Source organism: Epinephelus fuscoguttatus, linkage group LG24 (genome assembly GCF_011397635.1).
Source record: "Epinephelus fuscoguttatus linkage group LG24, E.fuscoguttatus.final_Chr_v1".
Lineage (NCBI taxonomy): Eukaryota > Metazoa > Chordata > Actinopteri > Perciformes > Serranidae > Epinephelus > Epinephelus fuscoguttatus.
Window position 1 is genome coordinate 16,876,601 of NC_064775.1, and position 13,781 is coordinate 16,890,381.

At 41.0% G+C, this 13,781-nt stretch overlaps 1 protein-coding gene across 3 annotated transcripts in view; it reads right to left on the reverse strand.

Annotated features, from left to right (window-relative positions):
* Positions 1-13,781, reverse strand: part of LOC125884958 (receptor tyrosine-protein kinase erbB-4-like) — a 396,776-nt gene that overhangs the window by 192,020 nt on the left and 190,975 nt on the right. For all 3 annotated transcript variants that reach the window (XM_049570285.1, XM_049570286.1, XM_049570284.1), the window contains exon 2: positions 766-917. In XM_049570285.1, coding sequence (XP_049426242.1) covers positions 766-917 — 152 coding nt within the window. The remainder of the gene's footprint in view (positions 1-765; positions 918-13,781) is intronic.

Consider the following 13,781-nt stretch of genomic DNA (forward strand, 5'->3'; position numbering starts at 1 on the left):
GTTGTGTAGTGTGAACCCAGCATAAACGTTTGTTGTTTAGAAGTAATAAATTCTAGCTAACGGTTCACTTGTATTCCCTTTAGGTAAAGGAAGTGGAGAAAAAACCTTTAACTCATAAGTTATGTTATAGTGACCGCTATCACTATCCATGCTAACAATATCGACCTTGACATGTACACTAGAGCAACAACCTGGTTGCAAAGGTAATGGATGGCAGAACCTGGAAAAACAGGAAGTAACACTGTCTTTAAACGCCAATCCACGTATCTGCTGTATTAGTGATAGAGTGAATAGAGAGCTCAGTCAATTTCATCTGTGTGTTTTCAAAACAGAGATAACTTCATGATGTGCTTGGCTGAGCTTAAAGAAACATTGGCAACAGATTAAATGAAAAGCAACCGTCTTATTTACACTCTGTGTCTTGCGACTTAGCATAGCAGTCACTGTCTAGTGGAGGAAACAGCAGGGGGTCCAGAGTTACAAAAATGTGCAAAGCCAGCAACTCCAGCTGAAACTTTCCTGTCTCTAAACATAGTTCTGATTCTTTCCATATCTGTTTCTGTGTGACTTCCCAGCTCTTTCTCTGTCCATGGTGCTGAGATATTACAGCCCTGTCTCTCACTGAAACACTTAACCTCAGTCTGTCTGTCTCTCTCCATGGTCCTAAAACCTACTCTGTCCTCTCCACATTGCTGCAACAGGCAGCCTTCGTCCCTCTCTCTCTGTCAACACACGCAGATACAAAGTGATGTTGTATGTTCATACCTTGAGAAAGGAGAGGTTGCGGTTTCGGTCGATGCTGGTGATCTCCAAATTGCCCATGACCACTTCACAGTTCTCGTAGAGCTTCTTCAGGGTGCGGTACTGCTGGTCCAGGTCAGACAGGGTGCTCAGCTTGTTCTCTGTGCCAGGACAAACTGGAGACAGAGACAGAGAAAAGGTGTCACTTAAGAGCAATTTGTCGTCTAGAGTGAGTAAGCAAATAAAGGAACAGTTCACCCCAAAATCAACCTTACTCTAATGCTATTTATCAATGAAGATTGTTTTGGTGTGAGTTGCAGAGTGTTGAAGATATCGGCTGCAGAGTTGTCTGCCGTCTCTCCAATATAATGGAACTAGATGGCACTCAGCTTGTGGTGCTCAAAGTGCAAAAAATAGATTTGAACCTCAACAGCAATGTCTCTTTCTGGAAATCATGACCCAGTTCGTAACGAAAATACACAGACCTTGTTGTGAGCAGTTTCATGTAGGAACTATTTTCTTTACAACCACTTATTGTATCACTGCTCAAAGGGTAATTTCTATCAATAGATAATGTGCAGAATCCTAGGGTGAGGGGGCAAGAATTTGATCCATTTGTAGTATAAGAAGTATTGACCAGTCACAGTTGTCATGTAGCATGTGTAGCAACTGTCATATCGTCAAGAATATTGTTATTGCAAATATACCCTGAAATATCGTGATAATATTTTGGAGCCATATCGCCCATCCCTAGCGAACGGAGTAGAAAGTCTTGAACCTCACCCTTTGCTCAAATGGCTTATCATCTTCAGACCGATAGTCGATACACTCTGATTGCAAATAAGGAAGGGTACATCTACTGCTAGCTCACCTAGCACCACTGAGCTAGCTAATGTTTCGGCTAAGCCAAGAAGGACACCATTCACATTTACATCTTGCGCTGCCACAAGCACGAGCCTCTTGTCCATGAAAAGATGCCAATTCCCTCTGTAAGACAATAGTTCCAATAGTTCGCCCCTTTAAAATATGATGACACATTAAAAAAGTTGAGTTCAACCTCAATGGGCAGGGCCAAAGAACAACAGATTTCCAGAATATGTACTTATAATTCAGAGAAGTAAAGCATATTGAATTGGCCACCATTATCTTAAAATGCCATCAGGCCAGCAAACTTGATCACATACAGTAGTCTAGCACACTGTAGCTGCTTAATACTTAAAGGTCAGCCAACCAGCTAACCTAAATAAGTTAAATTACACCATTTTTCACTGGTAAAATTGATGTAAGATACATCTCTTTTCCCCAGGGCTATTTTGCCAGGGAAGCTCTGATTCTTTGACTGCACTTACTGAGGTTTAAACTAAAACACCAGACTGTAGGAGCATGGTTCAGTAGCCGCTGTGTAGCACAGTCTCTGAAAAATGTTAGAATCAGAGAGATAATGAATGGAGAATGAGAGGAGGAGGGTAGAAAAGAGACAGGATAGGGGATTTCAGGATTAAAACCATACATTGTGCAAATGTGAGATACAAACAGAGGGAGAGAAGGAAAGAAAGGGAAGGACTGGAGGACAGAGGGAAAAGTGGTAGAGGAAGAATGGGTTGGGAGATTATGTAAATTGCGAAAAGGAGTGCAGACGTGACCCTTGACAATGAGGGAGCTGCGAGAGTTGAGACTTGGGGAGGGACAAGTGGGGTGAGAAGGGTGGATATCATTTCTCTGAGGCAGTGACCTACAGTCTGGGTCTGGCACCCGCACACCGTTTAATCAAAGATATTCAAATTACATTGGTTGACCTTTACAGAGGGTTTCACTTGGAGACTTTACTCGGCTGACGAGATTACAAGACTTTGAAGATATTAGAGTGAGGAGAAACAGCTCTATTGGTGTTTGGGAAGACCAGGTAATTAGAGAGGAGTAGATTTTCGCCAACACACACAACAACAACAACCACGGCAATGCAGAAACACACACCTGTCTCCCACGTCTTTGATCACCTCCAACACCCTCTGGCAAACATGCTTTTACCAACCCGCACTAATGCCACTGACAAGTACAGCACATGTTTACAGAGTTTCACTCATCAATTCTGCAATTGGAGGATCCAGAAAATTATGCGAGTTGCTAATGCTGCTCTATGTGGCTTTGCAAAGCAGGAATGAAGCCAGAAAGTTGCTGTTAAGTGTCGTTGAATAATGTAAGTGGATCAAGAAATTTTAAAACACATTACCATCCCTTGAAAGAGTTGAAAACTGGTCTCTCTGCCTGATTTTAAAGCACTCATATTGTAAGTACAAGGATGAATGGATTGTTTGGTTCTTGTCACTGTGCATAGGTGTTCTAATGTTGTTTGGCTGTAACTTTTTTTATATGCTGCTGTCTTGGCCAGGCCTCCCTTGTATACGAGACTCTTAATCTCAACGGGACTTACCTGGTTAAATATGGGTTAAATAAATAAAATTAAAGGACAACTTCTGTATTTTTCAGCCTTTCCCTTAATGTTGTGTCAAGTCACTAATGTAGTGAACAATTATTCGAGAGTAAGATCCTTTTTGTTCAATCAGAAATAGCCCCAAAATCGCTATTGCCAAACCCACCAGACCCCATTCAAATAAAGAGTAATTTAAGCAAGTATAGAGCCAGCTTGTTTTCACATTGAGCTGGGTGAATTAAGGGTTTACTTCAACTAAACCAGAGCTGGTGATTGTTGGAGCAGTGGAAAGACCAACCAAGATGCTTTTTGTGAGATTTATGTTGTTTCTGTCGATCTTGAACAAAGAGTGTTTAATGATTATAAAATTACTGTTTTTTAAATGGAGTCTTGTGGGTTTAGTAATAGTGATTTTGGGGCTGTAGGTCTATCTCTGTAGGGTTCCTTTTAAGCCCAGTTTAGACTAAAGATTTGCAACGAGATGTGTCATTCTGCAACATTTTTAAAACCTGCCGGATCACACCAACGCAACAAGATGAGATGGTGTATCATCTCTATGCAACAACTCTCTGTACTTCCATTTTTGTCAGTAGCAAAAAGAAATACTTTTCGTGGACATAAATTGATAGTGCACAAATGCCCCATATAGCTACATTGCAGCCTGTTTTGCCGCTGCTGGCTGCAACACTCTTTCTCAGTAATGGATCAATTTCAAACATTGTCATCTTGATTAGTCACTTAGAAACAGAAACAATGGAAGATAGGGTCCAGGTTGAAAAATACCATAGCTACCCTTTAAAAGTATGTTAAAATGTGCTTGAGCAACGCCCAAATAAAAAGCCCAGTGTTTCTTTACAGAAACAGGTTAAAACATATGGATCCTCTAAATGATCGTGTTTATCCGCAGCCCTAATGATAAACGCATGGCTATCTTCTAATGCAGCGGCTACCACTGTAATTAGTTCCTCCTATTTCCATCCATGAAGCACTCCTTCCGTCCCTGCCAGCCTTTCCACCAGTCAGTCAGTAAGCCTCCCCAGCCTCAGTCCTGCTACCATCTGCTGCGTTCAGCTGGTGCCATCGCCACGTTACCACGGGCACGACTGGAGGTTTGCGTGCAGTAGGCAACGGGATGGAGTTTGGCTCAATGTAATTAAGCTGCTCATTAAAGTTTGTTGGCGGTTCAACTTTGAATAGGTCCTACTTTTAAATCTGGATGTCATTTTTCACCAGCATCGAGTGGTTTGGTCTGTCAAAGGCAGCAGAGGGATATTATATTCTGCAAGACATCTTGTCTTGAATGTCTCGCTCTTTGAATAAAAACATTATTAGTCATTTGTTGAAACACTTATCGTGACCTATAACAGCAAAGCCTGAATGCTTTGGTGTACAACTATACTTAATAGTTTTGTTAAATGCTGAAATGTTTACATCACATCATTCTGTCCTGTATCTGAAAGTGGTCATTGTTAAAATCTCACGGAGGACTCTGCCGGTATGTCATTACTATCCTTCGGCTGTTCGATATTTCTTTCCAATGTCAAACTACTCCACTCTAAGGCTCATGTTCTTGTCTGTATTCAGTCTGAGCAGCTTCTTCTGCTTTAACAAACAACAAAAACGAACACATTACAGATTTTAGTCACTTTGAATAATCTTTAAACACATAGTTTGGGGCATTTTTAAGAAGTGAAATTGCTTTAATGTGTTATTATTTGTTCTGTTGCACGAGCCTGACATTGCCAGACTAAAACTACAAATGCAAGTTAGTCTGGGAAAGTGTGGCATCGATAGCTGCTTTCAGACGAGAGGAACTTTTTTACCATTTCAAAACTTGTCTGCACCACAAGAATTAGAAATGATCGTTGCTCTAAGAATGCTGTTGCGAGGAACTTTTTAGCCCCCATTTTGCAGTAGGCACTCTCTCAGCACAAAAGAAACCATCAATGATGTAAGTGTATGTTGACTGGTCAAGCACAACCAACGCAGCACCGGCAACTGCCATTTTCAAACACTTGTTAGCCATGTAAACAACAGACAACACAAAACACAAACAACTCGTAACAAAAATAATAAAAAAAGGCAAAAAATCCCAGACAAATGGACCAGCAGTGAAGTCCAGGTTTTAATGAGCACATATGGTGGAAATACAATGCAATTTTAACTTGTCAAAGCTAAAGAGGTGTTTCCATAACAACGGCTGGCTGGCTTACATTATGATAAACAGAAAAAATGCCATTGAAAGTATATAGTTCTTGGGTAAGCTTCCCAGTGGGCTGTCTCTAGCATTGTCCAAAAATGCTGAGTATGTCTCTGAACGAGTGTTGCCATAAGAATTTGAAAGTAGTACTTCACATCAGCGGCAGCCATCTTGGTTGTTTTAAAAAATGCCTCAGCGACACTCCTCTTAATAAAGATAGGTTTATGCTTTCTTGCTTTATGCTCAACCCAGGTCAGGCTGGCTGGAACTCTGAATGGAAGGTGAAGCAGTTGCATCTGCCGGAGCAAAAAACAAAAAAAAAGAGCTTGCAGATTAATCTGGTTCCCAGGCAACTGTTGCTTTTATATTATACTGAAAAGTACAATAAAAATACTGCTTTTCTTACTTGGGATGATTTAAAGCTGGAATAATCAGTCAATGGAAAAAGAAAGAATCACAATCTATTTTAATGATTGATTACTCTACTAAAGGTCAAGCGTGTAGGGTTTAGTGGCATCTGGAGGTGAGGATACAGAAATTAATATATATTACATATATATGTAATATACATATATATTGGAATATGACATGAGAAGTATGTTTTCTTTAGTGTATAATTAACTGAAAATACAAATGGTATTGTTTTTGCTACCTTAAAATGAGCCATGTATATCTACATATGGAGCCGGTCCTCTTCCATGGAGATCACCATGTTGTACCACCATGTTTCTATAGTAGCCCAGAATGGACAAACGAAACACTGGCTCTAGACAGGGCCATTCGCGTTTTCATGTTCCGCAGTTAGAAGTCCCTCTGCAGCAGCAGCGTCGACGACATGAAACTCCTTTTTTCAGGGTGGTTTTCAACCAGTTTTAACCAACTGGTCCATTTTTTGGAGAGGACAAGTCCTCTTGGCTCCTGGTAAAAAAACCCTGACTGTCTGGATGATAGTTATCAGAGAAAACAAGTGACCACAGATAAGCAGGTGCCAGGCTAATTGCGTGGCTCCGACCTGCCAAACAGTGTCAGAGAAACACTAATTTGTCACATGAAAGTGCTTCATTCAGTGTTTTTTTTTTCCCAGTTTAAATAACTGGGTCTGTTTGATTTGGAGAGGAAGAGACCTCTGTGGATTTGTAACTTTGGCTCCCAGTAAAAAAAACCCTGAACATCTGGATCTGTAATAAGGTGAGCACACACAGCAGGTGCTGGGCGACCACCAAACAGCTGAGAATAAACACTGAATTGTAACTTTAAACTGCTTTACTCTGTGTTCTTACCAGTGTTAACATCTGGTGTGTTTGTTCTGAAGAGGAGGAAACCTCTGAGGATAATTCGGCTCCTGGTAAAAACCTCCCAAACACAGAACACTGAAGGAATTCCAATCAGGAGAATTTTCGCTGGTTGACATCTGTGAATCCCCCTAAGTGCTCCTTTAAACACACCTGCTGTGCATTTTTTAATAAGCCAAAAGTCAAATTCTCCACATCTAAGTAAAAGACTTTCAAAAAGAATGAGGGAAAAAAACCAATGGACTATTGCATAGTTGAACTTGCTCCTATATTGAACAACATTGAGAGCTCATAAACTCCCATATTGCTTTATGGATCGTTGGCTCTGCAAAGATGAGCGCACTTCCTCTCCTCTGTGATCCTCCATATTGCTGTGGGTACAGGCTCTGTGGGACAGAATGGCAGTAAGGGGACCTGAGCTATGGTGATAAATGAGATTTGCTGACCACACACAGATGAGTTATTAGATGAAATGATTTAAGAGCGGCTACAAACTCAAAGGAAGTCTGCAAGGATCTGAAATTGTTCCGATCGATGGATGCCTGTGTGTGTGGATCTTTTAGCGTGTGTGGAGATGAAAGGTTAGCGGGCGTCTGTAATAATCTGTTTTTGAAACCTCCTCTCAGGTGTGTGCGTGCGTTTACGCCCGTGTGTGGAGATAAAAGATCAGAGGGGAGAGGTGAAAAGTGAGGGGAAAACAACTCTGAAAAGCCAATATCAGCCGGCAGCACACACACAAACACACACACACACACACAGACAAAGAGTGAAATGGCACTCATTCAGGGTGAGTAAGCAAGGTAAAGCAGGGCAAGGAAAATAGAACTGAAAGAGAAAGAGGGAGGGAGAGACAGAGATAGAAAGAGAGACACAATCTTGTATTTGCGAGAGTGGGAATGACGTCCAGGAGCATTAGCATTCATATCGACACGCTCTACTGTAAATGCTCTTTTCTCTGGGCTCATTTTGAAAGTGTCTAGATCCATCTGCTCTACCTCTTTCTCTCCCTCTCTTCTCCTAATTTCTTTTTCTCTGCCCTTAGCCATCTATTTCTCTGTCTCAGCCCTCCCTCCACTCTTCTCCCTCGCTCAGGCTCAGCGGTGGACAATGTAGGTATTGAGCTGTTGCCTTTTTCCCTGTTAATGCACCAGGTGACACAGGGCCATGTCCACTTGACAGCGCTTATGTGTGCCTGTCTGAGCGGTGTGTGTGTGTGTGTGTGTGAGTGTGTGTGTGTGTGGTGGAGGAGCAGATATCTGCCAATCAGGACAACAGGCAGAGATAGAGACAAGTGAGGCAGCTTACATGATATAATAGTACACATAGGTAGACTAAAAAGGAATAAAACCTATAACCGCTAGATACATTAAAGGGCATTACAACAGAATGATGATTGCAATCTCACTGGGGATGGTAACACAGTGTAGCAACAGTCCGAATGGAGAAAATGAGAGAATATTTGCACATTTTTCCATACATTTCCATTCTTTTGCAGAAATGCTGGCATCACCACACCTAACTAAAGTGTAAGCTTTTAAAAAAGGAGGTTAAGTTATCCATGCCTCACAAACCATTTACTTATCGAAACTTTTGGCCGAACCTTGGCTGTAGGGTTCCACCTGAAGTGTTAGAAGTAGACAGTTAGAAGTGAAGAAGTCTGATACAGATTCTTTGGTACTGAAGCTGCTGAAGTAGGATACTTATTGAACTTGTCCCTGAAACCTGACACTTCTTAGCCATCATAGGTGCATCAATATTAGTGCTGTGTCTCAAATCACGTACTTCTGTACTTACTAGTGTTGCACGGTATACCAGTACTAAAATAGTACCGTGGTACTAGAGTATTCCAAACGGTACTATACTGCATTTGGAAAATACCGGTACTTTTTAAATTGATTCAATTCATTGATTTATTTAATTCATTTATGCACACAAACGCCTTCCTTGTTCCTATTGGAGCACATATTGCGCAAGTGGTGTGTATGACAACACCTGTATCAACATTCGCAGCTGGCGTATGTGGAAAAAAGACAAGAGAAAGTCTGCCTCGCAAAGGGAGACAACACGAGACAACACCAACTTGGTGGAACATTTGAGTTACCAAACCGTGACGTCAGTACCGAGGTACTTACCGAACCATGATTTTTTGGTACCGTTACACCCCTACTATTTATTGTTCTAAAGGTTTGTAGCCAAAAGGACTTTTCCTTAGGAAAAGTACCGAAGAGTATCGAAAAGTATCGAAATTCATATTGGTATTGGTACCGAAACAAAGATTTTGGTATCGTGACAACACTAGTACTTACACTTAATATTTTGAGTGCATAAGTGCGTTCACACTGAGTATGGAAGTATGGAAAAATGTGAGTACCCGGATGGTGTGCACAAAACGGTCAAGAAGTTGAGTGTGGAACTATGGACACTTCTTGTACTCAATGGTCGCCATCTTGGCTACGTAGCGGAAGGGGAGGGACCACTTTTCAAACTGGAAATAGCAGCCAAAGACTGTGCAACCGTGAACGTCGCTGCATCGTACAAACGCGTGTTTTTTACACTAAGCACCACTATACTGTTGTTGGGTATAAACCAGCAGTATGTTTATTGGTTTAATTTAGCAGTCTGTAATGATTTGGTACTGCAAACGATAACGTTAATGCTAGTTTGCTAACTAGCTAAATTGCAGTCGTCATTTCCGGTGAGTGCACAATAGCCGTGTTTGGTTTGAGACAACACTACCCTGACGAAATTCGTGCACTATGTCAATGAGTACATAGTGCACATAGTATACTACATAGAAGTGTATGTGATTTGAGACACACCATAGGTGTGCAAAGTCAGCTAATGGGCTGGATCAGACCTTTTGGCGGGCCGCTTCTGGCCCTCGGGCCATGTTTGACATCCTGGTTTTAGACCCTCTCAGCAACTTTATTTCTAAAAAGTGACCAGGGACAAATTTAGTGACCATCAGGAAAAAAATGAGAAATATATTATACAGTAAAACTTAAATTAGTAGCCCGGGCTATTATTTGCTTATATCACTGAAATCAACAGGCCTATATTTGAGACAGGCCTTTAATTCCTTTCACCCGAAACTGTTGGTCAGTAAAGATCAGGATATACAAATAAATTGTTTATATAAACCAATATGAACATTACCTGTATAAAAATTAGTGTGAGAAAGTGTGAGCTCTATAGCTCTTATGCCATTTAATTGTTTGGTGGAAGATTTAAAATTCATTCTTTAATACTCAGGGGTAGCCCTACCAATATGCAAATGAGAATATGAGGTCATCTGGTGACTTTTATCTACTTTAGGAGCTAGTGCTAGCTACTTTCTTTGGAAACGAGATGGCACTGGACGCTAATGCTATTTTCACATATTTACCCTCGGTAACAAACGTGCTGCTCAGCTGGGAATAAGTCGCACTCGTGTGTAGAGTGTGAAATACATGGCATTTCTGGAATTTAAGCTCATGTTGCATAGAAAGATATTTCAGCATATTGCTCGTGTTTCTAGCTGTAGTTGACAATATCTTTTTACAGACATCACAAGCAGCATTACTGTTTTATTTATTCTCTAAATAAAGCCACGTTTCAGCATCAATAACAGGAACTGATAAGCTTGAAGGGAAATGATTAAGATGGACTGGACAATTTGGAACCGGTTCTCGACTTCATGCCCACCTCTCACCAGAGTCTTTGGTTTGAACCCTTCCTTTCAGGTCTGGTGACTCATTTTCTACTGTCTTTGGAACAATTTTGATTGGCTGGCAGGTGGCCATTAAATTATAAACAAGGACACCTCAAAGTCAACAGTTCTATGAATTTATTGAAGGACTACCATCCTTTCTTGTCCGCTGCTTTCATATATCAGGCCACATTGTCACAGCTTACATAAAATGTATTCATACTTTCAAAATTCTTCTTGATTAAAAATTTCAATCTGTATCAATAAAAGCTTCTAACTCAATTTGTACAGCAGCATGATGTACACATTGGTTAAATATAAAGACTCTTGTATCAGGTCAGCCACTGTCAGGGGGTGCAGAGTTAGACAAAAAGGAACTTATTAGACCTCTGTGGCACGCTCCTCATCTCTGCTTGAGGCTAGCAGCTTGAAGATAAATGCTCATGATGTTGCGAGCACGACACACCTGAATCTCAAACTGAACTGTTGGCATAGATTTGCATTGTGGGTAATGTGGGCGTCAGATTTTGACAAGGAAGAGGAATGCATGCAATAAAAAAATACAATATGTGTAATTCTGCTGCATCGATATTGATTTTGAACTCTCTGTCGCGAGTCAGACATAAAGTTCATACAGTCACAGTTAAAAGTCACCAACACTGACTGCTGGTAGAAAGCAACAGGCGAAGAGAAGTCTCGACCAGTGCTGTCATTTTTCTGGCGAGATCCGTCTTGAAATTTGACTTATGAACTGGAATTCTTCAGAAAAGCAGCAAGACAGTCTGACAAAGACAGACTGAGGAAGATGAGTTGCAGAGCAGATGAATGCAACAGAGGGAAGACCAGGAGAGAGCAGCCAACAGAAAAAGAGAACAATTGGAAGAGGGGAACAAGTGAGCTTTTGGCAATATTACTGCATAGTACACTTCTTGGGGATTTTCATGCCCTCAGCAGTCCAGCTACCAGACTCCACTGCCTCAGTGCCTTCACTCGAGGGTCAGTTTCACTTTGATGACATCCATGTCTTTATAACTGATAGATAATGAGCAATAAAGGAAGACGTGAGTCGGCAGCTTTTATAGGCAGTGATGATTTTTCTTTCCTCTTTGGTCTTGGTCCACTTCAAACACAGATGGAGTGTGTGCATTTTATGTCTTTGTCTGTGTGCATTTGTATGTAATACATTCTGTGCTCGAGTGTGAGTGTGTGCTGGCTCCATGAGGCTTGTGTGTGTGTGTGTGTGTGTGTGTGTGTGTGTGTGTGTGTGTGTGTACATATGCATTGAATAATAATGAAAAAAAAAACTTCTTAGCTGCATAACCCAGTTTTGCTGCTGGCGTATCCCTTCAACTCGCTTTTCCAGCTGAAACTGAATTTAATCTCCCTAAATTGAATTACAACTTAATCCTGTCTCACACCATTCTCCCTGGAACACAGTGTCGTAACAATGACGGAGCATTCTTGCGTTTTTAGAAAGCAGCGGCGGTAAACGCGGTACAGGTACAAGCAGGGGAGACGTGCGAGTGTGCGGGCATGTGTGTGCGCCGGTTTTGGCTGCAGAGCCTATTCTGATCCATCCATGAAGTGAGAGACGAAGGCAGACAGTTACCTCCTCGCTTATTCTCGCTGACATATTGAGCTGTGCTTGTTCTCATTTCTCACTTCATCTCTCCTCCTCCTCTTTCTTGGGCTTTTATTCTCTCTGCGTCTGCTCTGTTATCATGTTTCTGTCCTGCTGTTGCAGACAGGTTCAAATTGTCTCATTTCACCATCAGTCGTCTTCTCCTGTCTTGTCTTGTCTGCTCTAAACTTTTGACCCTTTTTTCCATTTGCATTAGCAGTAACACATAACACATACATGCATCATTTTCCTGTGAATCTCTCGTGGCTAGGTAGAGCATCTAATCTTGTGCAGGAATGGCGGACTCCGCCACAACCAATAAAAACTACTATATAGGGAGATCATTCAGAAAAGAAAGTACATTACACACACAACACATCATGAAAACGTCGTAATTCATCTTCTCCTAATAATAATTTTGACTGAATAGAGCTTGACACTTCACAATGTAAATCAATGCAACCTCAACGAGCTGTTGGTTGTGGCCACCAGCTGCTTAGAGGTAAGCCTATCCCAACATGCATTGTGCACTGGTGACGATTATATATTAGAGTGACACTTACCTTTCTTGAAAAATATAAAATGTTGTTTTCCTGTAGCTGTAGTCATATGACATTTAATGCAGATGATGGCTAGGTTTACATGCTCAAAGTATTTAGGTTTTTTCCCTTATTCCCTAAAACATAGTGTTCCTACTAAGCTGTTTACATGGTAGGGGTGTGTCATGTCATATTGTTCACAATAATACCAGTATAATCTTTGACGCCATGAAGAATTCATATTGTGATACTTGCAATATTTCAACTTGTTAACATATAGACATAACCAGCGCCGGACTTTTCAGACTCTTTTAACAAGTTACCACTCAGAAAGAAGTCATTCACGGGAGTCGGCGTCGTCAAGTAATTTTGTCATAAATCTTACCTTGCCTACCCCTATTACATGGCCAATGAAAACAAATAATCCTGTTAACATGTAGCTCTGTATACTCCAATTAACATGTTGTTTTTTAAATATGGAAAAGTGGAACAGCCAGAGTGGCATGTGTCATTTTACTTCTTTGCATCAGAGTTTCCCAGCAGTGGTGGACTTGTTTGACCATGCAAGCACACCCTCCCCCTTCATTCCCTCAGCCCCCTTATCTAAAAAGTCAGCATTGGGATATTTGCACATATCCAAAAACCCATTAATATCCAAGTCTTTGATAAGGTCTTAAAGTAGGTGTGTTTTTCTTCCAAATAGAAATGTGGGCCAGTCTTTTGGGCATGCATCTCTACCACAGCCTTGCAAACTCTGCCATTGTTTCATTCAGAAGAAGCCCTAATTTGGAATATCGGAACATTATTATCATATTCGGAATAACTAGAATATTAGATTGCATTTAAATGTGGTCAATGTGACATCCGATACCTAAGATTTTAACAACCTCCAAATCTGTTCCAAAAATCTTGACTTCTTCTGTCTCCTTTCATTTCTGATAGAAAATAAAAACTATAAGCCCCTAGAAATTGGAGCAAATAGTATATACATTTAAACAGTGGAAAAAGCTGTAACCTTTGGGTTTTTGAGCCATAATGGCTGACTGAGTGGGTGGCGTGGTTACTGCAGAGGTCAGCAAAACGACACGAACACAAGTAAAACAGAGCAGGTTCAAAGCTGTGCTGCAAGGTCACGACTCTATTCACTGGATAGTGGTGTAGAGAAACATTACAGAGGCTGTTTTCTAACACACACTGACTTATCTGCCTTTAGCTAAGTCAGCTACAGCCACATTGTGAGGCTAGATTGGAAGAAAAATATCTCAAGTG